This window comes from Colletotrichum lupini, chromosome 10, assembly GCF_023278565.1.
Source record: "Colletotrichum lupini chromosome 10, complete sequence".
NCBI classification, from domain to species: domain Eukaryota; kingdom Fungi; phylum Ascomycota; class Sordariomycetes; order Glomerellales; family Glomerellaceae; genus Colletotrichum; species Colletotrichum lupini.
The window spans coordinates 318200-343671 of NC_064673.1; the positions used below are offsets into that span (position 1 = coordinate 318200).

General features: G+C 56.4%; 6 protein-coding genes across 6 annotated transcripts; 4 read left to right on the forward strand and 2 right to left on the reverse strand.

Moving 5' to 3' along the window:
* Window positions 1–733: 733 nt before the first annotated feature.
* Window positions 734–3991, forward strand: CLUP02_17308 (exocyst complex component Sec5; the record flags this gene model as incomplete). The annotated part of the gene is made up of 3 exons (XM_049296221.1): window positions 734–1073; window positions 1126–3221; window positions 3275–3991. The coding sequence occupies 3 exons, from the start codon at window positions 734–736 to the stop codon at window positions 3989–3991; spliced, it is 3153 nt and encodes a 1050-aa protein (XP_049137445.1).
* A 753-nt stretch (window positions 3992–4744) lies between these two features.
* Window positions 4745–7322, reverse strand: CLUP02_17309 (uncharacterized protein; the record flags this gene model as incomplete). The annotated part of the gene is made up of 3 exons (XM_049296222.1): window positions 4745–5052; window positions 5105–6778; window positions 6833–7322. The coding sequence occupies 3 exons, from the start codon at window positions 7320–7322 to the stop codon at window positions 4745–4747; spliced, it is 2472 nt and encodes an 823-aa protein (XP_049137446.1).
* Window positions 7323–8629: 1307 nt separating this feature from the next.
* Window positions 8630–9339, forward strand: CLUP02_17310 (uncharacterized protein; the record flags this gene model as incomplete). The annotated part of the gene is made up of 3 exons (XM_049296223.1): window positions 8630–8706; window positions 8991–9188; window positions 9282–9339. The coding sequence occupies 3 exons, from the start codon at window positions 8630–8632 to the stop codon at window positions 9337–9339; spliced, it is 333 nt and encodes a 110-aa protein (XP_049137447.1).
* Window positions 9340–9556: 217 nt separating this feature from the next.
* CLUP02_17311 (glycosyl hydrolase family 92) lies at window positions 9557–12110 on the forward strand (the record flags this gene model as incomplete). Its single annotated transcript, XM_049296224.1, has 3 exons — window positions 9557–9640; window positions 9703–10764; window positions 10818–12110. The coding sequence occupies 3 exons, from the start codon at window positions 9557–9559 to the stop codon at window positions 12108–12110; spliced, it is 2439 nt and encodes an 812-aa protein (XP_049137448.1).
* A 558-nt stretch (window positions 12111–12668) lies between these two features.
* Window positions 12669–14697, reverse strand: CLUP02_17312 (uncharacterized protein; the record flags this gene model as incomplete). Its single annotated transcript, XM_049296225.1, has 6 exons — window positions 12669–13121; window positions 13175–14209; window positions 14261–14348; window positions 14403–14456; window positions 14512–14529; window positions 14588–14697. 6 exons carry the CDS (start codon window positions 14695–14697, stop codon window positions 12669–12671), a joined length of 1758 nt encoding a protein of 585 aa, XP_049137449.1.
* A 1012-nt stretch (window positions 14698–15709) lies between these two features.
* On the forward strand, window positions 15710–25447 carry CLUP02_17313 (fermentation associated protein; the record flags this gene model as incomplete). The annotated part of the gene is made up of 1 exon (XM_049296226.1): window positions 15710–25447. One exon carries the CDS (start codon window positions 15710–15712, stop codon window positions 25445–25447), a length of 9738 nt encoding a protein of 3245 aa, XP_049137450.1.
* Between the last annotated feature and the right edge of the window lie 25 nt (window positions 25448–25472).

Below are 25472 nucleotides of genomic sequence, written 5' to 3' on the forward strand. Positions count from 1 at the left end.
AAGATGTGAATGTGGCTTTCTATACAGTCTTGTACATCTCCATAGTACTTGTTCCCTGAGTTGTCTTTATCCGAGGTTGAACATTCCGAAAGTGGGATCCCCCGTAAAGCGGCGGCGTGTCTTCAAAGGCATAAGAAAACATCCCGCGGGATTATCGATGACCGACCTCCTAGCACCGACTGCTGCCGAAGGTTTAGCCACACATTGAGCCACACCTGCCACACACCGTGGCTCAGCTGACCCCACTCTTCAACTTTTCTTCGGGTGGCAGCAGCGGACATGGACTTTTCCGGCCGATCAATGACCGGTCTGACCGAACTCACCTTGCAAAACCCAGCTATGCTTCGGTGAGCGAGGTGTCCTCGGTGTGTGCCAGAAAGCACCAAGTGGGCTGCGCCGTTGTCACCAAGGAACCTCTCTACCTTTGAGCAGTGACCTAGCTGCCACCTGGAACTGAACACGAACAATTCACCATCAAGTTGCACCTCACTTTGTTGCACTTGCGCAGTGCTTTTTGCACCTCCGGCACCCCGGTTGCCTCTGTGTGGCATTGTCAATCGTTCATCTTTGGCCAATGGAATTATTCACCTTGTACCTTTGAAACGGCTACACGTACTGCAACTGCAAGCTGCAAGCTCCCTCGCCGAGTCCCCAGCCGTTCCTCGGACGGCTAGAACCACGATCGCTTTCCCCCTTTACGAAACACCACAGTCCGAGATACCGATACCCCATAATGTCGTCAGATTACGAGAGAACTATCCTGGATTTTTACCAGCTTCCCAACCCTTACCCTGACGAATGGCCAGCCGAGAAGAACCAGAGCGATGCATCCGACGATGAGGACGAGGCCAAGGACGAGAAGAAGGCGAAGCTGCAGCGCCGCAAGTCGCGATACCAGGCACTCGAGAGAGCCGTCAGTGACCGACGCAGCATAATCCCCGGCGCCCAGTCGGACAAGGGAGGTGTCGCCAACATTGTCCAGCGCGACGAGCCCGATCCCTTGGGCACCACCGACAGTGTCGTCAGGACCCTCCGCCAGCTGGGAGTCCCCATTCAGGACGATCCGCGCTTGCGTACGTGGGCTCGATATTGTGATAATGACCAGCAAGACTGACATGCGTCCAGGCAATCGATTCCTCCTGTCCTCGACCACCTTCTCTCCCGCCTTGTTCCTCTCGCAAATGCACGCGACTGCCGACACCCAAAGCTTGTTGACCGGCCTGGACATGCTGTCTCAGTCAATCGATCAAAAATCCGCATCACTTAAGGTTCTGGTGGAGACCAACTTTGAGCGCTTCGTCAAGGCCAAGGCTACCATTGATAATGTGTACAAGGAGATGAAGTATCGCGGCGCCGAGCCGCCTCCGCCGCCAACCACGGGCCGTGCTCGAGCTCACTCCCGCCACGCGAGTCGCAGCAGCTTCCGAGGCAGCAACGGCGGCATGAACCTCGCCGCGTCCCTCGGATCCCCCACCTCGGACGCTCGTAAGAAGAACGCCCTGGTCAAGGAAAGCGAGTACGGAGTCTCGGGAATCAAGGCGCCTCTTCTGGACGTCTCTGCCAAGGCGGAAGATGTGTGGGGTCCGGCGCTGGGAGGACGTGAGAAGGAGGAGAATCTCAAGGTCGTGTCGGCGAACCTGGATCAGTTCAAGGAGTACGTCGAACTTAGCTCTGCCATTGCCGAGAGCATCAAACGAAGAGACTACGAGAGTCTCGTGGAGGAGTACAACAAGGCGCGCAAGTTCTCAGACGATGCAAGAGCACTGGCTGCCAACGCCGCTGCGGGCTCTTCGAGCCAAACCGACATCTATCAGATCGTTTTGGCGGCACGCATATGGCACGATGTGGACGAGCAGATCCAGGCCTTCAAACGGGATGTCTGGCGGAAGCTCGTCACCCTCCACGGCGTCTCCAAGGCTGACAACCTGGGCCAGCAAGACCAGCACATGGAGTTGATTAGTCTGCTTCTCGAGCTGGGCGTCGACGACAACCCCATCTGGGTCTGGCTGCTTAGTCGGTACGACCACCTCAAGGGCAAGATTCAGTCAACGTCAGACCGCTCCAAGGTCGAGGTGGAAGTACTCCGACGACGCCTGGCCAACGCCGACAAGCCCGGAGCGCACGCGGTTGCATCGCATCTGCGGTCTCTGGGGCGCGCGGCCGTGGAGAATAAGATAGCCTCGGCTGACTCCGCCGACGTTATAGAGCTGTGGGAAAAGATGCTGGCGTTCTTATCGAGTATCCTATCGGCTCAAGGCATCCTGGGAGAGGTGTTGGACTTTTGGCAGACGGTTCAAGGCTTCCTGGAGGGCAAGATCCAGCGCACGCTGCCTTTGGGGTACAATGGAGAATCGCAAGTCCATCACCAGCTACCAGAGGAGCGTGCTGGAGATTTGCAAAAGGGCACGCTGGAGCTAGTCGACTTGATTCGCGAAACAGTCTTTGCCTTTTTCGCGGGCCCGCCACCCGAGGATATCTCGTTGCTCTTCTCGCCCCTCCCCCTATCACCCAAGAGTCCGCCCTCTGCAGGAGCCGGAAACCTCACACCCACCGGGTTTTTGGATCCTCGGCTGAACCTCGACCCTAACAACATTCCTCCTCCTTCGCCCAAGCGCGGCGAGACGTGGGAGAAGCTAGCGTTTTGGCCTCCGTGGTCCAATTCCGTCAGTGGTGTCCACTACCTTTCCAAGATGCTCGCCCTGGTAGGTTCGGGCGCGTCCGACTTGGCGAGCATCGGCCCCGTCGCGAATGGACTGGACCCTGGCGTCTTGGACAGGCTCAAGACGCTTGTCAACATTTCCAGAGAACGATGCGTCACCGCTCTTTGCGCAGCATGGAACAAGGACGCTGAGAATATCAAGTTCGTCGAGGACTGGTACCGATCACCCGAGCTGGGCGACCTCACCCGCATGCCCTCGAGCTTTTCCGCCTTTGAAGGCGCGTTGCTTACAGGCATGCAGAAGATCCTGTACATATCCGAAGCCATGTCAAAGCCTGGTGCGGGGGATATTGTCCTCCCACCGCCTAGTAAACTCTTGCAGATGGTCAGAAGCCAGTACGTCACGACGCTCTATAAGGCGTTGAGCGGCATGGTGGAGAACGCCGAGCGATCTGTCAAGAAGGCCGACGACGATTGGACAACGGATATGGACGGCACCATTGTCGCCTCCGCCGCACCCGCTCCCAGCGGCGGAAGAGCGACACTCGACGCGGGAGACAGGGTGAGTTTGACTTGTATCATTTTGGAAGAACTACCTATTAACATACTGTATAGAACGTCCGTATGCTCCTTACTCTCAGCAATTTGCAGTCACTCCGCGCCAAGGTCGTGCCGAGTCTCAACTCGCAGTTTGAGAATGCCTTCTCGGTCAAACTAAGCGATGAATCCAAAACGATCAAGGATGTTCTGGGCCAGATTGACGCTAGGCTCTTCCAATCATACACCCGCCCATCCATTGAGGAGCTGCGCAACATTGTCAGAGCCGGGGTTGCCTCGCCCGACTGGGTCCCCGAGGTGGGCCAGAAACCGCGGGAAGCGAGACCCTACGTCTACGAAGCTCTCCTCAGTCTCGTGCTCGTCCACACCCAAGTCTCGACCACGGCACCCACGCTCACCTCGCAGGTGCTCTCGTACCTCCTCGAGCAAACCAGCCGTGAGCTTCTCGAGGCGTTCCGCACGCGACAGAGATACACCCTCGAGGCGCTGATGCAGGCCACCTTGGACGTCGAGTTCGTCGCCCAGACGCTCAGCCAGTACACCACCGACCGTGCCTCGGCGCTCCAGAGCGAGATTTACCAGGAGCTCGATGGGCGCACCGATAACGACGCGCGCGCGCGCCTGCAGAGCGAGCTTCCCGAGATGAGGAGCGTGTTGAAGCGACTGCGCGAGGCGAGCAAGAACGAGTTTACGTGTTTCAGGAAGATCAAGCGGCCCGGCATCGGACCCTCGAGGACGGGCACCGGTGACTCTGCGGCGAGTATCAAGGGCTAGTGGCCCCCTCCTCAGTGCAGAATGAGAAAGTCAGGTATCTGGGCCTATGATTAGGTTGTAGGGGATGAATTGGTTATGAGAGAGCCTTTGGGTTGGGAGGTATTGGAGGTTCCGGGGTGTGATGCCCTGGGCCTACATTGCGCTTGGGGAAGAATCGCGCCCTGCCAGATTGGGGCGGGCGCATGAGTGATGAAATGTTCAATGTCGGATAGCCCATGTTTTGCAATAAACAAACGGATTCAATGTACGTGGTCACGATGCAGTGAGGTGTGAAGTTGAGGGCAGAAAATGTGATCTTGACTTAAAAGGGGGGTATCTATCTACCGTGACGAATTCTAAGTGAACTTTTGGTGTGTCTTTTACGACAACCCCATCTATCTAAAGAGAAGAAGCCAACTGTGAAAACTTTTTTTTGCTTTTCCATGAGTCCCTTGTTCCCAAAGTGCCAAAAGTCTTTCTGCCAACCCAAGTCCTGTGGTTTCCTTTTTTGGTTCCTTTGTATGGGGTTTGCTTTCATGTCGCCAATGAAGACATGTCTCCGATGGAGATGGTGGTTGTGGTGGTGATAGTAGTCGTACATTCATTAAGGGTGCTTTTTTTTGTGTTTCCTTGAAAAGGTATCTTTTTTTTTCGTTTCAGTCATTCATCGTGAATTGTGCGTGCGTGATGAACGCAAGCAGGACACTGCCTCTTTGTATTTGTATCAGCAGCAGCTTACTGTCCGGTGTAATGCCGCCACGACCAATCCCCATACTAGGGCAGATCAGTCGGCAGCGACTCTGTGGGGGTAGGGGCGGTGGGAGAGGCTCCCGTCATGGGGGTGTCGGGGACGGGAACTGGGGAGGCTGAGGCCACGGGGACGGTGGAAGGGTGTGGCGGAGCGTGAGGGTGAGGGGGCGGAGGTGTGCTGTGGCCGGAGCTGGAGGCCGTGACGGCGTGGTGGTGTCCATGGTCGCCTTCCTTAGGGGGAAGCAGGACATGGCTGCAAAAGTGCAGTTCGAGGGAGCGTGAGGTCTCCGGGCTGAAGGCGCAGGTTTCGAGCTTGCGGACAACATCGTCGTCTAAGAGAGGCGGTCAGCTTACTTCTCATAACCCAGGGAAATTCAAACTTACACTCGAGGTTCAGGGCCTGGAAGAACTCGGCCATGATGTCAAAGTCCGATTCGCCGAGGTCGACGACGCTGAGCCGGCCATCAAGTGTCCGGAACGTCTTGGGGTGAGACTTTCGAAGCGTGAGGAGCATCTTCAAGAGGTCGGCAATGTCCCGGCCCTGGTTGACGTACATGGTGGGAGGGCGGTCGAGGGGCCAGCGCTGGCGGAAGTCGTCCATCTCCCACACCTTGAAGGTCCAGGTGGTTTTTTCCAGGCAGTGGAGGAGGATGAGGATGGAAAGGTACACGTCAAAGTTGATCTTGGCCTTGCCGTTTTCCAGGCAGCGCTGAAGCTCACTGATGAGCTTGTTCGAGACGTTGTTGGCCTTGCGCTCCGTGGCGGCGGATAGCTGGAAGGTGATGAGGTTGTAAATGTCCTGGTCGTCGGTGCCGGCAAACTCTTCGGGGCCAATGGGTACGACGACGCCCTGGCGCTCTTCAGATATGCACCAGCCTCGCTCTCGGTCGAGAATTTCAATGAGACCCCAGAGCTCAATGGCGAGCTTCAAGTTCTTGCCCGTCGCCTTGTTGTCGGGAAACCTTTGCGCGGCCGCCAAGACGACTTGCATGAAGTGGGAGGGCTCGCGCTCGATGAGCGTCGGCAGAATCAACTTCAAGAACTCCTCCATACGGGCGGGGAGGTCCTCCTTGTCTTGGTCAATCATGACGACTCGAAAGTCCGTCTTTGTGTCTGGGCTCGCCGTCTGCTCTTCCGTCTCGCCCTCGGCTACAGGAGGCTGCGGGCGGGGGGTAAGCAGAGCGGCGAGCGTCAGGCTCGGGCTATCCTCCCACAAAGAGACGACGAGAGAGGTGCCGTTGGAGAGCAGCTGGTATTTCTGTCTGGCGTGCTTGACCCTAGTCTGCGCCAGGACCACTATCAAGGCGGCCGAGTAGAGGGTAAGCTCTTGGTTCAGACGAGTGCGAACGCAGGGGTAGGTCCAGTGACGCGGGCCTTGGATCTTTCGGCATTGGTCGCAGGGATCATTGGTGCCACAGGTCTTGCGGAGAATACGGCATCTTATGCAAGCGCCCTTCTTACGAGCGGCCTGGACCTCCTTGCGCCGGAGCGGGTTGTAGGCCTTGCGCTTGTGCTCGCTCTGCGTTCCGTTGCCGATTGGCATACGAGTGCCGCCTCTGTTGGGAGGAGGCAACGTTGGGGCCACGTGAGTTGCTACTGTGGGGATGTGGTTCGTAGTCATGTAAGTCATCTCGCCCCAGGGTTGTTGAGGTTGTTGCTCTGGTTGCTGAGGCTGCTGGAGTTGCTGAGGCATAGCTTGTACCGGGAGGGGTTCGATAGGGACAGCGGCGTCTGGCTTGAGTGTCTCGTTTGATCCCATCACAGGGCTGGCGACTTGAAGCGGGTCGCCGTGCTCGGCAGTAGGCAATTCAGGATCCATGAGGGAATGAGTAAGACGGGCAGTGGCCACGGCAGCGACGGTGAGATCTGATGAATCCAAAGGCGGGTCGTTTGGATGCTGAGTGGCAGCCTGCAAGTGTTCCATCTTTTCTTCAGTAGTGAGGAAGCTGAGAGGGTTGGTGCTGTCATTTGAGGTGGATTCTGTGAAAGTTAGCTCATCTGAGTTCGCGATCTGAGTTTGAGTCGGATTAATGAGGTGAGATGAAGCAACGCTCCTTCCTTGTGAACAAAGAGAATGGAAGTAAAGAAAAAATTACACACCCTTCCGCTCACGACCAGGTCGATTTTCGTAACTGCAGGGCGGGTTCTCGAGGGTGAATTGCTCTTGGACTTCAAAGCCGATTCCGAGTTGTCGAACCGCGGACTCGGATCGGTCGCGACCAAGTGCTGAAGGCGCCCCCATCTCATTCTCTCCAACTTGTCGCGATGCTTCCGCGAGAGTTCGGAGGGCAGACCAGTTCTCAGGTGCTTCGGGGGCGACCTCGGCGACGGCGACGTCGAGCTGGTTGAGTGGTAGATTCATTGATCGCGGGGCTGATGAGCCGGAGTGAAGTCCGGCAAAACCGAGTGCGGCGTTGATGCGTTCTTCAGGTGTGATGGCTGGGCACTTTTCCGTAATGTGCTTGTGTAGGACCTCGCCTCGACCCTTTGGGAAGTTTTCACCACACAACTTGCAGGTGTGAGGGTATCGGTTGCTGGAATCAGGAAGTTTGGGGCCCCGGGTGAAATATTCCCCCACCACGGGGTTTGGTTTTCGACCCATGATGTAGTCTTTGGCGCGTATTCCAGGCTGAATAATCCAAGGGAGTTGCTGTTTTTGGCGCAAACTTGGTTCGTTGACCTCTTACAGCTCGATACTTGAGATTCAGCACACCGCAGAGTGGTGGTGACCGCCCAAGAAATTCTGCCTTCGAGGTCGATATGTAGGAATTGGCAACGGACCAGCAATCTGAGATGCCGAGGCGATTGACTGTTCGATACGGAGCAGGTCAGAGACGCCACCGGTCAAGAAATGCCTCGCAAGGCTTTTACCAGCGGGCGACAATGAACGATAACGTGGGCTGGACCTGCGCGATGCGATGCGATTCACAGATTCTGCCACGGCTCACCGACGTTGGAAGCGACAAAATTCTCACACCGCTTCCCATGTCGGATAAATTTCGTGGTGGGGCCGAGCAGACCTTTCTGGTCACGTGAGAACCCCACCACAAAGTCTGTCACCACTGCGTAAGTACCTAAGTACCTTGGAGTGTGTGAGCCACGAGAGCTTCTTTCGATGTTTTCCCCTTCATACATGCCAGATTCTGTAAGGGCACTCGACGAAATGGCTTTACGTTTTGAACAGTCTTCATGGTTTGAAGAAGAAGAGCTGTGAGGGAAGACATGAGTGTGTGACTGGAGTTGAAGTTCTGTCGCAGCATTGAGCTTGATTTGAAATACATGCACGCCATTCAAGGTGACCAAGCTTGTTTTGAGACTGGTACCTTCGAAAGAGCTCTTTAGATCTGTCATTCCAGAAAAGTTAATTGAGCGATGCTAGACACTCACTTTAGATAAGAAGTAAACCCGGCTATCCGAATGATGCACCTCGAACTCCAGCTCTAGATTCAAAGGATGCGAAGCCCGCACTGTTCAGATCTAGCAGATGTACACGTGCATTAGCAAAGTCGCCTCATAGGCCCTCACTTGGTCGAATCACCTCCTGCATCGCACAGCAGCGGCCAGCCTGAGCTCTTCCAGTCGTAACGCCGAAGGGAGATGCGAGGAAACATAGTCAAAATATGCTACTCCCGACAACAGATCATCACTTCACATTCATCTTATCCAGACGTGAGGTGGTCAAGAGGCAGTGGCTCGTGTTCAGTCGTTCCTGAAAAAGGTGGGGGGAGGGGCAGTCCCGTCGGGGGGTGTCTCGGGGGGCCGCGAAGGAGTGGGTCACTCCGGGCACGGGGCCGAATCAAATGACACGGCGGGGGTGACCTCGGCCGCCGTCTCAGATAATAAGAACCCGCCACATGCGCTAGCGTCTGGCTGACATTATCTCTGTTGGAGCTGTTTCCCTTTTCCCCAATGAACTTGAGTCTCGGCATTTTGGGGGCCCCTGATCTTCGTAGCCAAACTCAATTCCACAAGGTGCCTGTCAACCTGTTGGTTCACAATATACTTTGAGCATCTTATTCTAAGATTTTGGGGGCAGAAAGTCTACTTTCCGCAACCCTACCTCAAGTTCCAACAAGAGCGACGTTTCCCATGCACGATACCCCGGACAATTAGATACTAGAACCACTTTACCACATGTTGGGGGTCGCATCCGTCTTTTCCGCCCCCCTCGGCCGGGCGCCTACGGTTCTAGCTAGACCAGGGGGGAGCTACGCGACGGCCGAGCGTGATGTGGGTTACGATGCCACGCTCCCCCCTTGTGACGAACCAGTCAAAACACCAAGACCTTTGCGCCGCTACCATGGCATTTCCGTGCCGAACCGCATCCAAGCTCCTGGTTGTTTGCCCGTATTCACCTATCTCCTTTGTGTGTCTTGAAGAGTAATGGCCACGCTCTCATCTATCTGCCTTCTCTCACACTCTCTCTTTTGACCTCGCATCTTTACGGGGGCGTTATCCTCCATCTACCGTCACATCAACGGCTCTGATCCAGTCATAGTCTCTCATTTCGGCACGTTGCATGTCTCTCGTTACCCCCCTCTCCCTCTCACGATCCTTACAGCAACTGGATCTTAGGCCCGTGGAAGCTCCTGCAACGTCGTTTCGTGCCCTCCGCATGAGAGTCGAATTCCTTCGTTTTGATGAGACTCCCCTCATTGTCGTTCATTTGCGTTTTTATCTTGCGTCATCAGATTGAGGTGTCATCGGGAAGTAGATCCAGAGGATCAACTTTGCTCACTGTGTTGATAACAAGAGTATAAAGGTACTACTTCATCCCGTGTCTTGTTTGAGTTTCGTATGAATCGGGTTACTCATCCATAAGAGACCATAATCAAGATGCGCCGAGCCGCTCTACTCCACCTCACATCCACCCTGGTGGCAGCGCAGTCCGCCGACCTAGCCAGCCATGTCCTAACAGACGTGAGGTTCCCAGACTCACACAGAATGCCTCCGTAGAACCACAAGGACTAACAGACACCCAGACCGGCTCCGTGGGAGGCGGAAACACCTTCCCGGGCGTCTCCCGCCCGCTGGGCATGGTCAAGCTAGGCCCGGACCTCGAAAACGGCGTCGACGCCTACTCAGGCTACCTCCCCGCCGGCAATGTCACCGGCTTCTCCATGCTCCACGAGTCGGGTACCGGCGGGGCGCCCAAGTACGGCGTCGTCAACCAGATGCCCGTGGTAGGCGTTCTCGACAACCCGCTCCAGGTTAACCAGAGCACAGATACCCGGGCCCGGCCGGATGAGACGGAGCTCGGGTATTACAGGGCGTTCCTCGGGTCCGGGGTCGTGGTGGAGTTGGGGGCTTCGGAGAGGGCTGGGATGTATGCGTACACGTTTCCTGGGAACAATGGCAGTGGCGCGAGCAACAATATCATTGTTGATGTCTCGCATGTTCTGCCATCGTACAGGGGGCAAGGTCTCGGGCAAAACTACCTCGGCGGAGGAATCGAGGTATTCGATACCAGCGATGGGGTTCACTACGAAGGATACGGGTACTACGATAATGTAAGTCCATCGCCTTCATGTTCTCGAGCCACGACTGAGACCTCGGACCAGGGCTGGAACCGCGCCGCCGAGTGGAAAGTCTTCTTCTGCGGCCACTTTGACCAGCACCCCTCCTCCTTCAAAACCTTCCTCGGCACCGATCTCACATCAGACGTCCTCTCCGCATACGGCAATGAAGCGACCTCGTACGGATCTCGCACGCAGCGCCTAGGTGCCGTCTTCACATTCGCTAACCCGGCCGTCACCTCCCGCGTCGGCGTATCCTTCATCTCGACCGCCCAAGCATGCCGCAACGTCAACGTCGAGATCCCCGCGGGGACAAGCCTCTCGACCGTCAGGACGGCAACCCGCGAGGCGTGGACGACAGAGGTGCTCTCCAAAGTGGCGACGACAGAGACCAACACAACCAAGTTGGACCAGCTGTACACGGCCTTGTACTTTATGAATCTCCTCCCCACCAACAAGACGGGCGAGAACCCGCTCTGGGAGTCGTCCGAGCCGTACTACGATGACATCTTCACCTTCTGGGATACCGTATGTCTCTCCCTACCCTTCTTCCCTCGTGATCCAACATCTAACACACAAAGTTCCGCTGCACCACATCCCTACTCCAAATCCTCCAACCCCAAGCCCACGAAGAATTCATCCGCTCCACAATCGACATCTGGCGCTTCACAGGCTACGCCTCGGACGCCCGCTCCTCCTTCTTCAACGGCGCCGTCCAGGGCGGCTCCAACGCAGACAACGTCCTCGCAGACGCCTACGTCAAGAACGTCCGCGGCGCCGTCGACTGGACGGACGGCCTCGCCGCCATGCTCACAAACGGCGAAACCCCCCCGCCACCCAACAACGACCCGCGCGACCCCTCCTCATCCACAAAGGAAGGCCGCGGCGCCCTCCCGGACTGGCTCGACCTCGGCTTCATCTCCCCAACCTACGCCCGCGCCGTCACCCGCGCGGTAGAGTATGCCGTCAACGACTATGCCATCTCCCAAGTCGCGCGGGGCCTGGGCCAGAACGACACGGCGGACGCCTACCTACAGCGCTCCCGCAACTGGCGCAACCACTGGAACGAAAACATGACGGCCCACGGCTTCAACGGTTTCCTCGGCCCCCGCAACGCAGACGGCTCGTTCCCCCTCCCGGCACAAGACCCCCTCGACTGCGGCGGCTGCTACTGGGCCGAGGCGTACTACCAAGCCACGCCGTGGGAATACACCTTCAACGCGCACCACGACGCCGCGCACCTCATCGACCTCGCCGGCGGACCCGAGCTCTACGCCGCGCGCCTGGAAAAGACGTTTGAACCGGGCGGGTACGCGGGCAACGCCGCGTTCGGCAACACAATCTTCAACCCGGGCAACGAGCCCTCCTTCGGCACGCCGTACCTCTTCAACTTTGTCAACAAGCAGCACCTCGCCGTGCGCCACGCCCGCTTCGTCGCCAAGTCGTACTACAAGCCCACGCCGGACGGGTTACCGGGGAACTCGGACGCGGGAGCAATGGAATCCTGGCTGCTCTGGAACATGATTGGTCTCTACCCCCTTACGGGCCAGACAACGTTCCTCATCGGCTCACCCTGGTTTTCCGACTTGACCATCGCCCTTGGTGGTGGTCGCGAGTTGAAGATTACCTCGACGGGTGGGTCCGAGGACGTGTACTACGTCCAGAGCCTGCGCGTCAACGGACAGGCGTGGGACAAGACGTGGGTGACGTGGGATGATATCTTTGCCGGGGGCGGGACGCTGGAGTTTGAGCTGGGGCCAGAGCCGGTGGAGTGGGCCACGGGAGAGCTGCCACCGAGCCCGGCGAGCGTCGTCGGTGGTCAGAAGGAGGAGGTTGCGGCGCTGAGACAGCAACGGCAGCGGCGGTCGCGATGAGAGAAGCGGGACGGACAAGAGGTGATTGGATGAGTTGCTCTGCGATTGCGATACAGACAGAGACATGCTTGCCTGTATCACGACAATCACTGGACCAAAAGCAAAAGCTCAGCCCCCGATAGGGGGCCTACGAAAGATCCAAGGAGGCCCATACCGACCTCTGCCGTCATGTGAATGAAGCTTGGATTTTTACAAGAAACGGGACTCGAACCCGTGACCCATGGGAGCGGGGCAATTCAGAGCGAGCTGACATTCCCCGCCACGCCATGGGCCTTGGTGACAGTATCAAACAAATTTCTTCCCTATAGAGGTATGGAGCGTGGGTGAAGGTGGAATACACCAGAGGCGAAGAGAATCTAATGGATATTCATGAAAGGGAAACACCAGCACTGTACCCAGATGTATTGATACACGGCAACCCCAATATCAGCCTTTGTGATGAACAGTGGACTCGTATTCCTCGCAAACTCCTCGCTATGCCAATATTGCTGAAACATAGAACACGAGAGTAAGGGTATCGAACTTATAAAATACAAATCTACCTTGTTCCGGGCTCTTTCAGCGGGACTCGCCACCGCCCCAAACATTCTTGTTGATTTCCTCGTCGTCCCCGACACCAAAGTTCTTATTGAAATCGTCTTCTTGCTCGCTCTCTGCCCACGGCGATGCTGTTGCCTCTTGTAAAAGGGGAGACGCTTCCGGCTCGCTGTACGACTTGGAAGCACTCGCTTCCGGTTCAGCCTGTTCCTCGGCTGCAGTCGGCCGAGTTGATGGGCTTTGAGGCTTGGATGACGGCCCAGAGGCGGTACGATCGGGGGATGTCTCAGCTGCAGCGACTTGCTTCTGTTTTTGCTTCTTTTTCTTCTTGATCGTAACTACGGCTGGCTCGCTAGGCCGAGGAGACACACGTAGACGCTCAACTGTCGACCGTGGCTCGGACGCAAATCCTAAACTTCCCTGAGAGGACATGTAGCGTTGGCTTAGGGGGACATTTGCAGTGATGACGGGGTACTGTACTTTGTTAGCAACACTGATCGTCGTCATGACATTCTTTCGGCACTCACATTCCAATCACCAAACTCTAACTCGCGCGCCTTGCCGTAGAGACGCTCATCGTCGTTGTCAATCTCGGGCTCGCCGGTGAGACCTTCATTGAAGGTGCCGTTGGCAGAGTTGTACTCTTCACTCGGACCACCCGCAGTTCCTTGGAGCAAGGGGTCGCGTTCGTTCAAGTTGCGATTCGTCTGGCGATCGACCTGACCGGGTGTTGGGATCCAGTACTTTGCCTTGCCACCTCTTGTGTACCGCATGCCCTCGTCGAGTCTTCCCAACCTGGCGCGAGACTCTTCATGCGCCATGATCTTGTCGCCCGAGTCGAAAAACCGGTAGCCATACTTGTCGCCCTTGAATGTTTCCTTTGAGTCCTCAATGAGGTCTTTGACACCAAACGCATCGCGGAACGCAAACTTGACGGGCATCCGTGCCGAGGAAACCCTATTATCCGCGAAATCGTGCCACGAAAAGGCATACCAGTGGGCAATAGCGAACGCCGGCATCTCGATACAAATCAGGGCGTCCTGGATGGCAGCGGCCAAGTTATCGGGGCTGTACCCCTCGACATTGTCTGGGATGGCTCCGAGCCAGACGAGGATTGACAGGAAGAACCCTTGCCAGTACGAGGCAAAGATGATGAGCTTGACGCACAAGAACTTGGGCACCGGACGGAAGGGCAGCAGATCATCATGCATGCAGACCCAGAACAGGCCGAGTGAGTACAGACTGATGGTGACGCTGAGGTTGTAGATGATGCCGCTCCAAAGGTAGCCCGACTCCACGCCAATGTAGCCCTCCTGGTAGGTATCTGTCGCCTTCATGATGACGGTGGCTAAAGCCAGGATGGGTTTCAACCACGCGTACTGCAGAATGCCGCGCTTGATGGCGAGGAACGTGTGAGGATCGGAAATGTCGACGCGGGGCAGCACATGATGCATAGGCCACAGGTGGGAGACTGGCTCGCGGCCGTGGGTCATGATGATCAGAGCGCGTTCTCCGCTGAGATAGTTGATAAGGAGCTGGAAGAAGGTGTAGATGGTGAAAGCCTGGCTCTGTTAGCACTTGTGGGACATAAAGTGCTACCAAGCTATATTCACCTCGTAAATGTCTCGGACAGGGTCGAGGAAAGACGAAGCCTTGATAGAAACCATGCTTGTCCAAGACGATATCGAGTATATGGGGACCCTTTGTTCGTTAGACTCTGGTGCTTATCGTGTTCTCAAGGGACAGCCAACGTACATGAGCAAGATTCGAACGACATATCGCTGGAGGAGTGGTTTTCGATAGTTTTTCCTGCTAGGCGTCAGCTTTCGTTGGAGGGGGAGCGCGGGCGGGATAGGTAGCATACGACTGGAGGAAGATGGATCTGCGAGTTGCTCATTAGCCTCAGTTGCGCCAGTTAGGGTAGCACGACAAGGACTTACATGGCTGACAGGAAGGTGGCTATCAGGGCGGCGACACCTGCAACGATGATGGTGGCCGTGGTCAGCTTCTCGCCTGTGCCGCCCGCCATGTTGACCTCGAGGCGGGACATGGTGAAGGGTGGTGTTTGTTGTGTTTGAGGAATGTCGTCTACCTCATGGCTGTCGGAGGACGGAGTTCAGGAGAGACAGAGGGCGGAACAGCAAGCTTCAAGCTCGGGTATGGACGTGACAAGGCGGGGAAGCGAAGAAGATGTTTGTCAAAGAGACCTGGAAAGAGAAAGAGAGAGAATATGACGACGGCCGTGCTGCGAGGTTTAGGTTGTCATGAGCAGCTCGTGACAGGTGCGTAATTCGGTACGTATGCGCGGCTCAAGGCCCAAGGTGGAAAGGTCAAGCTGCCGACGCCGTACTTTAGCCTGGGGGTACGTCCCTACCTAGGTACTTAGCATACAACACAGGTACGTACGCGGGAGGTGACAGCTGCGCATCATTCGCGTGTGGCCAATGACTTTGCATTAATTGTTAGGGAGGTCCATACCGGCAGCTCCCCTGAAGCTTTGGTTTCACAGCGTGCTTGAGCGTGTGGGGTAGCAGTGAGCACCACCTCACAGTGACCTTCCACTGACCCGCCCATGTGTCCACCGCCCATACCGGGATTGACCTCCGCTGCTGGGCTGCTGGGGGGGTGCGGAAGCTACGACCACAGCTCCGTCAGTGGGCCACCTCCTGGGGCACGCGGGTTGTCATTAGCGCGAGACACCCGGGCCCCGTCGTTGGGAACGCTCGGCGCGACTTGGAAATGCGACTGGGCTGCTAGAAAGTTACTGGCCTGTGATCCCACACCAATTCAACCTCAACCGCATCGCACACATTGCGCATGCTTTAATGTTGCGCTGTCTCACCGATTCCTCACCCATCCGACTATCCGATCCTACTCTGTACAAACGATACTCCCGATACCCCTAACAGCATCTACCGCGTCCTACGAGTATACCGTCACCCTACGAACCTACCATCACAACACCAAGCGAGCGACGACGAAACCGCGACATGGCAGTGGGTGGACGAGGACAGCTCCGACGTTGATGCTAGCTGAGGCATTGTTGATTCGTCGCCGTCAGGATGCCGCAAGAAGGGGAGCCGAACCCCACGCCGACCGAGACTCCGGCCTTTCGATGGGAGTTTCTCGTATACTTGATCATATGCGGTGCTCTCGCCGTCTTCTTCCTCCTCTACTTCAACAGAGCCTTTGGATCGCTCCTTTCGTGGGGCATACGAACCTACACATGGCATCGCTACCGACTCTACATAGACATACAGGCCCTCCAGGTCTCGCTTCTTGGTGGACGTATATTCTTCACCGGTCTACGATATCACGGCAATAACGAGACGTTCCTGATTCAGCATGGCTACGTTACATGGCGATACTGGCTACGGCGAGTGCGCGAGGTGGACATAAAAGCTTCAGCACAACAGCAAGCTGAGCAGGCTTCTGCCGGGACAAACGGACGACACTCGAATCTGCCCTGCCGAGTTACAATGTCCCTGGTTGGCCTGGAATGGTTCATCTACAACCGGAGCCCTGCCTATGACAGCGTTCTGGCTGGCCTCAAGGAGCCCACAGCGACTGCCGAGAACGTGTCGACCGCTTTCGAGTCCAAAGACGAAAACGCTTCGCTGAGAAACCGAGGACAGAGGACGACCGAGAAGCCGGAGCCGTCGCCAGATTCCGCAGAACACGAAAAGGAGACATCTGGCGCGGCTCTGCTGTCGAGAATTGGCAACACCTTTGGACGCCGTGGATCTTCGGCTAGTCAGACTAGTACCCCCTCCGATGGCCCGGCTGGCAGCAACGATGATGTTCAGGCGGACTCGGATTTGCCATTCCTCCTGCAGCTCTTCCCCATCTTTGTGACATGCCAAAAGGCAGCTGTAGTCATGGGAAACTACAACACCAAGGCCATATTGATTGTCAAGGCCGATGGGCTCTCTGGTGAAATTGATGCCTCAAAGACGTCCACTCCGGACCCGTATAGGCAGAACTTCAAGATCAAGTTCCAGCACCCAATCGTAGAGATGCGGGAGAACGACGACTTCAAGGAAGACCAGGCGACGAGGGCCAGCCGCGAAAAACAGGCAGCCCAGGAGCCTAGTCCTACGTACAAGACTTCATTCTTCCGGCGGCAGAGACGCCGCACGCTGGGGACACTGCGCAACTTGGTGCCGTATTGGCGGAAATCCGTCGAATCCTTCTCTCTGGGCTCGCGCAGTCCGCTCACCACCGCGGTGTCCCAAATACCTGGCTCCAACCAGTGGCAAGGCTTAGCCCGCTACTTGGACGAAGATGAGCAGGATTCGAGGTTGCGGTGGGCGGGCGTCGAGTATGCTGCCGAGTCCACCGTGGTAGACAGCCCCGAGGCGACGCTGACCATCTACTGGGATGTCGTAGGCAAGGTAACGGCCGAGGCGGCGAGCAGACGTTCAAAGGAGAATGCTGCAACGTACATCAACGGCGACGAGGCTCCCGGATGGGGCATGAGTCTTGCCATCAACGGCGGCGTGGTCAACTACGGGCCTTGGGCAGACCGACACCGAGCGGATCTTCAGCGTGTCTTCGTTCCCAGCTTGTCAAAAGACGCCGTTCCCGCGACGCCTTTGGAAGAGGGCGCCTACCGCGTTCCCACGCAGTTCAAATTGTTTGTCGAACTGCTAGATGAGGTGACGCTGCATATCCCTATTCGAGAGGACTCGAAGAATTGGAAGTGGAAGGGCAAAGAGCCGCCCATGAAAGCTCCGCCTCAACCGATGAAGCGCAAGCAGAGAAACCGTGCCAAGAAGAACACAAAGACAGACGCGGCACCCACCCGTCCCGGAGGCTGGCTCGACTTCATCGTGCCTGGCAATTCCACAATATCCTTCACCATGGACATGCTTGCCAGCCAAACGGGGTACCAGATGAAGCTCGACGTCGACCTGCCCAGTACCGAGCTCGCGACCAGCGTGAACCACGAGCTTCTCTGGCGTTCAGGGCCTCAGCGTATTTCCTGCGATCTTTCCACCCCCCTTAAATGGAATACCCTCAGGACGTGGTACTTCAACATCGTCACAGAACAAATGGAACTCTTTATACTGAGAGACCACGTCTTCCTCATCATTGACCTGGTCGACGACTGGGCATGCGGGCCACCGGCCGAGTATCTTGTCTTCACGCCCTTTAGATATTACCTCAATCTCGAGCTCCGCGACGCAATGCTTTACCTAAACGCCAACGACGGCAATATCATCAACAACCCAACTGATCTGGAGGACAACGCCTACGTCATAGCCAAAAGCCCTTCCCTCATTGTAAACTCGTGCATCCCCATTGACAAGTTCCGGCCAAGCATGAATACCGTACCCTTTGTTCTGAGTGCCGAGACGTTTTCGCTGTGGCTACATGTGCCTCCATGGAATACGCAGGGCACGTTTCTCACATCAAAAGAGATCGGTCATGGCGAGAACTTTGAGGTTGACGGGAAATATCACTACAACACCACGACATCGCCGGCCAATATTGATACCCTAGAAATCAACCTTAGTCTCCAGTCCCCCACGGCAACAATCTACGGATTCATCATACGATATGTCTTGGTTCTCAAGGACAACTACCTTGGTGACTACATCCACTTCAAGACGCTCGAAGAGTACCAAGACCTCTTGCAGCTCAAGGAAAGCAACCCGGATGCAGAGCTCGCAAATCGCCCACCTCCGAAAAAGTCCAACGACTTGGACGTAATTATGAGCGTAAAGATTGACGACCTGCGCCTGCTGTTGCCTGCCAACCTCTATTCCAGCCAGCGCAATGTTCAGGTCGAGACTGCCGGCCTCTCCTTGGACCTCCGCTTCACAAACTACTACATGGACCTGCAGGTCAATCTCAACCCCCTGAACCTGTCTCTCGGAAACGCACAGTCAGGCTCGGAAACACCCATCAGCGCAGTGTCCAGTACCCAGCTATTCATTGACGGCCTCACCATCTACGGCCACCGTCTATTCGGGCTTCCCCCGAGCGAGCCAACCTACATGTGCAATTGGGACATTTCCGTCGGTACCGTATCGGGAGAGTGCTCTGCCGACTTCTTGACGGCACTCATGGGCGTGGGCAAAGGATTCGCATTCGAATTCGACGATGACGAGAACGCTCTGATACCGCTCTCTTCCGTCATTGTATACGACGTCACTTTCCTGAGGGTGGCTGTTGAGGCGGTCCGCGTCTGGTGCCACGTCGACGAAGCGGCATTCTTGTTCTCGACCGGTACCCTCGACATCAAGTTCAACGACTGGGCCCGTACGCACTACTCTAGGCGAGCCGACATTCGACTCCCGGATCTTCAGGTCTCATGTGTGAATTCGGAATCGGCAATGAGACACAAATGGAAGTCTCAGCACGGCGTCGAAACAGACGCCTTCTTCCAAGCCAGTATTCGCGTGGCCATTATTGGAAGAAAGTTTCATTTCTCTGAAGAGCGCAAGCTGCAGCAGGAGCTCATCCGTCGCGAGGATCAACGGGCTGGGCGAACTGAATTTCTGCTTCTACCGGGCATCTTGGAGGAAACGCTTCCTGACCAGCTTGACCCGCCGGCCCAGGGCTTCCCGCCGGTCCCGCACCCAACGGTCCTGGACGGCGTCGAGGGAGACCAGCGGTCTTTTGATAGTCGTTCGGCCTTTAGTCGATCTCGACCTCTCCGTCACAAGAGCTCGTTTCTATCCACGTCCACCGCCTCCAGCACTAGCAGTGTGGTGAGGCCCAGAAGCTCTGTGAGATCGCGAGCAAAGTCGAGGCAGTCAGACATGTTGCACCCGGACGGCTCTGAAGCAAAAAGGGGTGGGCAGCACCAGCGAGACGTTTCTACGTCGACCGGCCGACACTCGGCATTCTACAGCGCCATTGGAGACGTGAGAGATGCAAGCCACCACTCGTCGGTGGCCTTCTCGAGCCAATTCTACACTCCGCCGTTTCCCCTCGAGAGCGTTCGGCCTGATACGTCAGAGGCTGTCATGCAAAGCATCGAGGAAGACGAAGAAGCGTCCGCCTTTGGGTTCTCTGAATTTGGTCTCGACGACATTGACCCCGAGTCTCTGACCGAGGATCGTGCTCATAACAGCATCATACTGGAAATTCCGTCAGGCATCACTGCGTTCTTGAACCCCTCAGCTGTCAAGAATGTGTCGCTATTACTCGCGGCGCTACAGCCGAGTGATCCAGATGATATCCTGGACGCACTACAAATATCATCAATGACGGAAATCTTTGATCTCCAAAAGAAGAGGAAGGTTGCCGGCGAAATCACCGATGTACTCGTCAGGGTCCCAAAGGCTAGCATACGCTTCCTGAACTCTTCCACCGTCGACCGCATGAACCCCGGCGGAGAAGAGCAGGACCAATACGATGTGACCGTGTCAAGACTATCGCTGTGTCTCCGCTCGATCGACGCATGGAAGGACCCGCTGAAGCCCGTTGAGAGCAACAAGAGAACCTCCGTGCTGTTGAAGCTCGGATCTGCCGAGGTGTCAGCCTCAGAACGGCTTTCAGGGGCTGAGGAGAACCAAGCAGCCTTTATGGCGCAGATTGAAAGCGTCATGGTATCACTGGGCTCAAAAGACGTCACGTACATTGACGCAGACATTGGCAGCATCAAGAGCAGCACGGCATCAGAAAAGATCGAGTACCTTGCTTCACTCATCCACAGGACCGGAGTTGTCGCTGCGGAACTGGGAGAGGTGCTGGGCCAGACAATGTCTCGACACGAAGACCGCATCAAACACTTCGTCTACAAGCTCATGACCGAGGGGCATCCCATTGGTGACCCATCCTTCTTGACTCGCCCATCAGCAGTGTTACGATCTGCCGAGGAGCATCTACGCACCTTTGATTCGTGGAAGATGGCTGCGAGACTGCGTCAAGTCTGGACACACCTGCCTGCGGCCTTCAAAGAAGACCTGCACTTGAGCTGCCTCGCGGCATCAGCCTCGCCACCGGCTGATGCTGCGCAGCGCGTTATTGATGCTTTCCAACGATGGCGCAGCTGGGACCTGTCCGACGTGGCCGATTCTTCACTGATCAAGAATGTCTTCGGAGCGGTAAAGGTGGACGACAAACCCGCATCGCCCGATCTGCCGATCCTGGCCGCCCTGCGCCTCAAGGACGTCCAATTGCTTCTCGACCCAGGGCCAAAGGAGAATAGAGTCGTCTTCTCTGACTTGACGACGAGGCTGGAGCAGAAAGCAGTGCCAAACACCGATGGAGCAGAAGATGTGTCAAAGAACATGACTGTTCTGAATGTCTATTGTGGCGAAGCTGCCGTCATTCTCAACTGGGAACTGTGCGAGCTAGCCGAGGATGTTTTGCGACTGTACAACAAATCCAGCCGGGCTAACAAACCTCCTCAAGAGCCCAAGAGTGAGCCGAAAGTGGACAACACCTCAAAGCCGAAAACCCAAAATGCATTCCACGTTGTGTTGGCGGTCGGGCGAGGCTCCGTTGAAGTGGACACTATCAACCTCAGCGCCACCTCTCTCGGCCACAACATGAAGGTGTCTTGCCTGGTTGATGCCTATGAAGCGACTGGCTCATCCATCAACTTCATCCTCAGCTGCGATGCAGTAACGTCCCGCCTCCATCATCGGTCGGAGCTGCTGGGCATGTTCCAGATCAAGGACCCAAGCATCATTGTTTCCCACGAGCTCTTAGAGACGGACACGACGTCATGCCACACTATCAAATCGACGGCCAGCAGTCGCACCTTGACTTTTGCCGTGAAGCAAGATCCTCTCTATCTCGTAGAAGTCGCCGATTATCTGGTCAAGGACGAGTTGACTCAGATACATAAGCTCCAGAAACAGCTGCCAGAATCTCCAGCGCCGCCCCGCAGGAACAGCATCAAGATTGCCGAGCGTCTGTCTTCCTTCAGGGTCAACGTCGCAATGTTCCTAGACGAGTACCGCATCAGTGTCCCATTGCTGCAGTCAATGACCTACAACATCTCTGGCGTTGTAGCGCGCGCAGCTGTGGCTGCCAACTTTGGAAAGGAACTCATTTTTGACTTTGACGTAAAGGAGAACTCTCACGAAGTCCGCATGGACGTCAGAGACCGTCAGCGCAGCATATCGCTTCTCCGTATCCCGCCGACCAATGGTCGCATCGTCAGTCACATGGGCCAGGGGGAGCACTCGGTGTCGGTGTTTGGCTCTGTCGAGCTTATGCAGTTGGACGCCTCTGCGGTCTACAGCCTTTTAACCGCTCTCAACCGACCCCAAATCTCTAGTGCCGTCAACGAGCTTCAGGAGGGTACAAAGGCGATTCAGGGCCACATTAGCGAAATCTTTGGCGAAAAGGCCATCACCAAAGAGAAGCCGTCGCCGCCTGAACCCGACTCGAGTCTCATCTACACCATCCATCTCACCTTGGCCGGGATTGAAGTGTTTGGAAACACGCCCCTCGTGTCTGAAAAGGATCCTACAGCGTGTCTCTCCTTCAAGCTGGACAGAGTACACCTGGAAGTGGCCAACCGTCACGGGTCTCACGGGCCGATCCTGGCTCAACCAGAACTACACATCAACCTGCGTCAAATTCTCATTGATGTGCAGAAGGGCAGGGACAACGCCATGAGGTCCTGTGGCAGCCTCGCTCTCGGCGCTCTCATCTCGATGAATACGCGGTGCACCGAAGACGGCACCGAAGAAAGGTCATTCAACTTTAGAAGCGACGGTCTAGAGATCGAGCTGTCCCCGGAAACCGTCTCAACGGTAGTGGCCGCTCTGGGCTACATGGGTGACAAGATCAAGGACCTCGATACGTCGCGCGAGCTCGAGTACCTGCGCAAGATCCGACAGACTCGGCCTCGCATTGCCATTAATGATCAGGAAGAGGCAGAGGAACCAGACATCATTGACTCGTTCTTGTCGTCGATTGTGTACCGCTTCGAGGTGCGCGACACGCAGATTTCATGGCTCGTTGGCGACCCCTCGGATGAGCTACTACCGTTGGCGGGCAGCAAGGAAGACCTCATTCTGTCCGTTCAGCTTGTCAGCTTCGGGACACGCCAGACCAAATCAGCCAGGCTCTCCATTGAAAACTTCCAGCTCCAGATGGTCCCTCCCGGCCAGGACAAGAGTCTCAGATCGCTTCACTCGGCGCTGCTTCCCGAGGTCGTCTTCAACATTGCCTACGTGTCCAATCCAAACACCCGCAGCTTGGCCTTCCAGGCAGTGGGCAAGTCGCTCGACCTGCGCCTGACCTCGGGCTTCATCATTCCTGCTGCGATCCTCAAAGATTCCATCAGCCTTTCCATGCAGAACGTGCAGAGGGCGTCTCAAAACTGGACTACCGGGACCGCACCGCCCAAGGTCGAAAAGGTGGACGAGATCAAGGAACCGGCGCCACCGCAGAGAAGCATACTCGGCACAAAACGGCTAGAGTCTCTGCTGGTGGACGCTGACTTTTCGGGTGCCGTGGTCTATGTATCAGGAAAGAAGCCAACAGACGGACTCCGTGGGAGCTCCAGGACCGGACGGCCTTCATTGGCAGGCAAGTATGGTCAGTTCAGCACGGATGACACGGGAAGCAGCACTGTTCTCAGATCACCAGGTCTGGCCTGGAAGTTTGAGTATCGCGACAACGGAAACGAAGACCCTTCTTTGTACGGCGAGATCAAGATTGACGCCTCGAGCAACATCTTGTACCCGTCTGTGGTGCCCCTCATCATGGACATGACAACCAGCGTCAAAGAAGTCGTGGGCAAGGACAAGGATACGCCTGCGTCAGCGGCAGCCCAGACTCCGGCGGCAGCGGCGAAGCCCAAGGCTGGCAATGAGGATAATATTCTCACTGCTGATCCAAACGCCGTCATTGGACGTCTGAAGCTGAACCTGGGACTGCGCATCTGCCGTCAGGAGTTTTCGCTAAGCTGTCAGCCCATTGCACGTGTGGCTGCCACGACTTGCTTTGACGATATCTACTTCACCGTCAACACGGTGCGCTCACAGGAACAAGGCAACTTCTTTTCCATCTCGGGAGCCTTCTCCAAGCTGCAAGCGTCCGTCCAGCATGTATATTCGAGAGAGTCTACAGGAAGCTTTGACGTCGACTCGATCGTGCTGTCGCTGATGAACAGCAAGCATGTTAGCGGAACGAGCGGCGTGTCTGCCATTCTCAAGGTCAGCCCGATGACCGTCTCCATCAACGCCAAGCAGCTTCAAGACTTTTTGCTGTTCCGCGAGATTTGGTACCCGACGGAGCTGCGGAATACCACGACGGCTCCGGTCGCCAAACTCAACACGGAAACATCACAACAAGGCCACTTGGTGCAGAGATATCAGCAGGTGGCCGCCACAGCAGCGTTCCCCTGGACGGCGACCATTTCGATTACATCTCTTGATGTCAGCGTAGACATGGGTCAGGCCATTGGCAAGTCGGTCTTTGCCATCAAGGAGTTCTGGGTCTCGTCAAAGAAGACGTCGGACTGGGAGCAAAACCTGTGCCTGGGCTTCGAAAAGATTGGCATAGACTGCACAGGCCGGTTGAGCGGCTTCATCGCACTGCAAAAGCTCCAGCTGCGGACATCCATCCAGTGGCCAGAGCGAGAGGCGGCGCTCAACGAAACGCCCCTGGTACAAGCATCCATTGGATTCAGCCAGTTCAGGGTGAAGGCCGCCTTTGACTACCAGGCGTTCCTCGTCGCCGACATAACATCTCTCGAGCTCCTCATGTACAATGTTCGACGCAGTCTCGAAGGCACCGGTGATAGGCTCGTCGCCATCTTTGACGGAGACGCTGTGCAAATCTTTGGCACCACGACGTCGGCAGCACAGGCCGCATCGCTCTACCAAGCGTTCCAAAAACTCATACAGGAGAGGCGCGCCAACTTTGAAATGTCGTTGCAAGAGATTGAGAAATTCATGAGGAGGAGATCCTACCAAAGCGCCGCCTTGTCTCCCCATCTCACAAGCGCGCCAAAGCTTCCAGCCGAAGACACGCTGTCGAAAGCGCCCATCTCGCTGGATACAGATGTTGTTGTTACACTTAAGGCACTGAACTTGGGCGTGTTCCCGAGCACATTTTCAGATCATCAAGTGTTCAAGATGGAGGCTCTCGGCGCGGAAGCGCGATTCGCGGCCAGCATCGAGCAGCGGCGCGTCCACAGCATCTTGGCACTCACCCTCGGACAGCTGCGGATCGGACTCGCGGGTGTCAGGAACATTGAAGCGCCCAAGACGCTCAGCGAGATCTCGGTGGAAGACGTTGTCGAGCGAGCCACGGGATCGCGCGGCGGAACCATTCTCAAAGTGCCCAAGGTCGGCGCCGTGATGCAGACGTGGCAGACACCGAACCGCAACCGCATCGACTACATCTTCAAGAGCGCGTTCGAGGGCAAGGTGGAGGTGGGATGGAACTACTCGCGCATCAGCTACATCCGCGGCATGTGGGCGAGCCACGCCAAATCGCTGGAGCAGACGTGGGGCAAAGAGCTCCCGCTCACGGCGGCGCTCACGGCGATCAAGGTGACGGGCGTACCGGACGCCGACACGGAAGGGGGAGGAGGAGGAGGCGACGGGCAGGCGGGCGGGGGACCGTCGCAGCAGCAGCAAAAGATCACGGCCGAGGTCAACGTTCCGCAGTCCAAGTACGACTACGTTGCGCTGGAGCCGCCGATTATCGAGACGCCTCAGTTGAGGGACATGGGGGAGGCGACGCCGCCGCTGGAGTGGATCGGGCTTCACAGGGACCGGTTGCCGAATCTGACGCACCAGATTGTGATTGTGGCGTTGCTTGAGTTGGCCGGGGAGGTGGAGGATGCGTATTCCAAGATTCTGGGGTCATGAGGGACTTTGGTCTTGAGGATGGGAT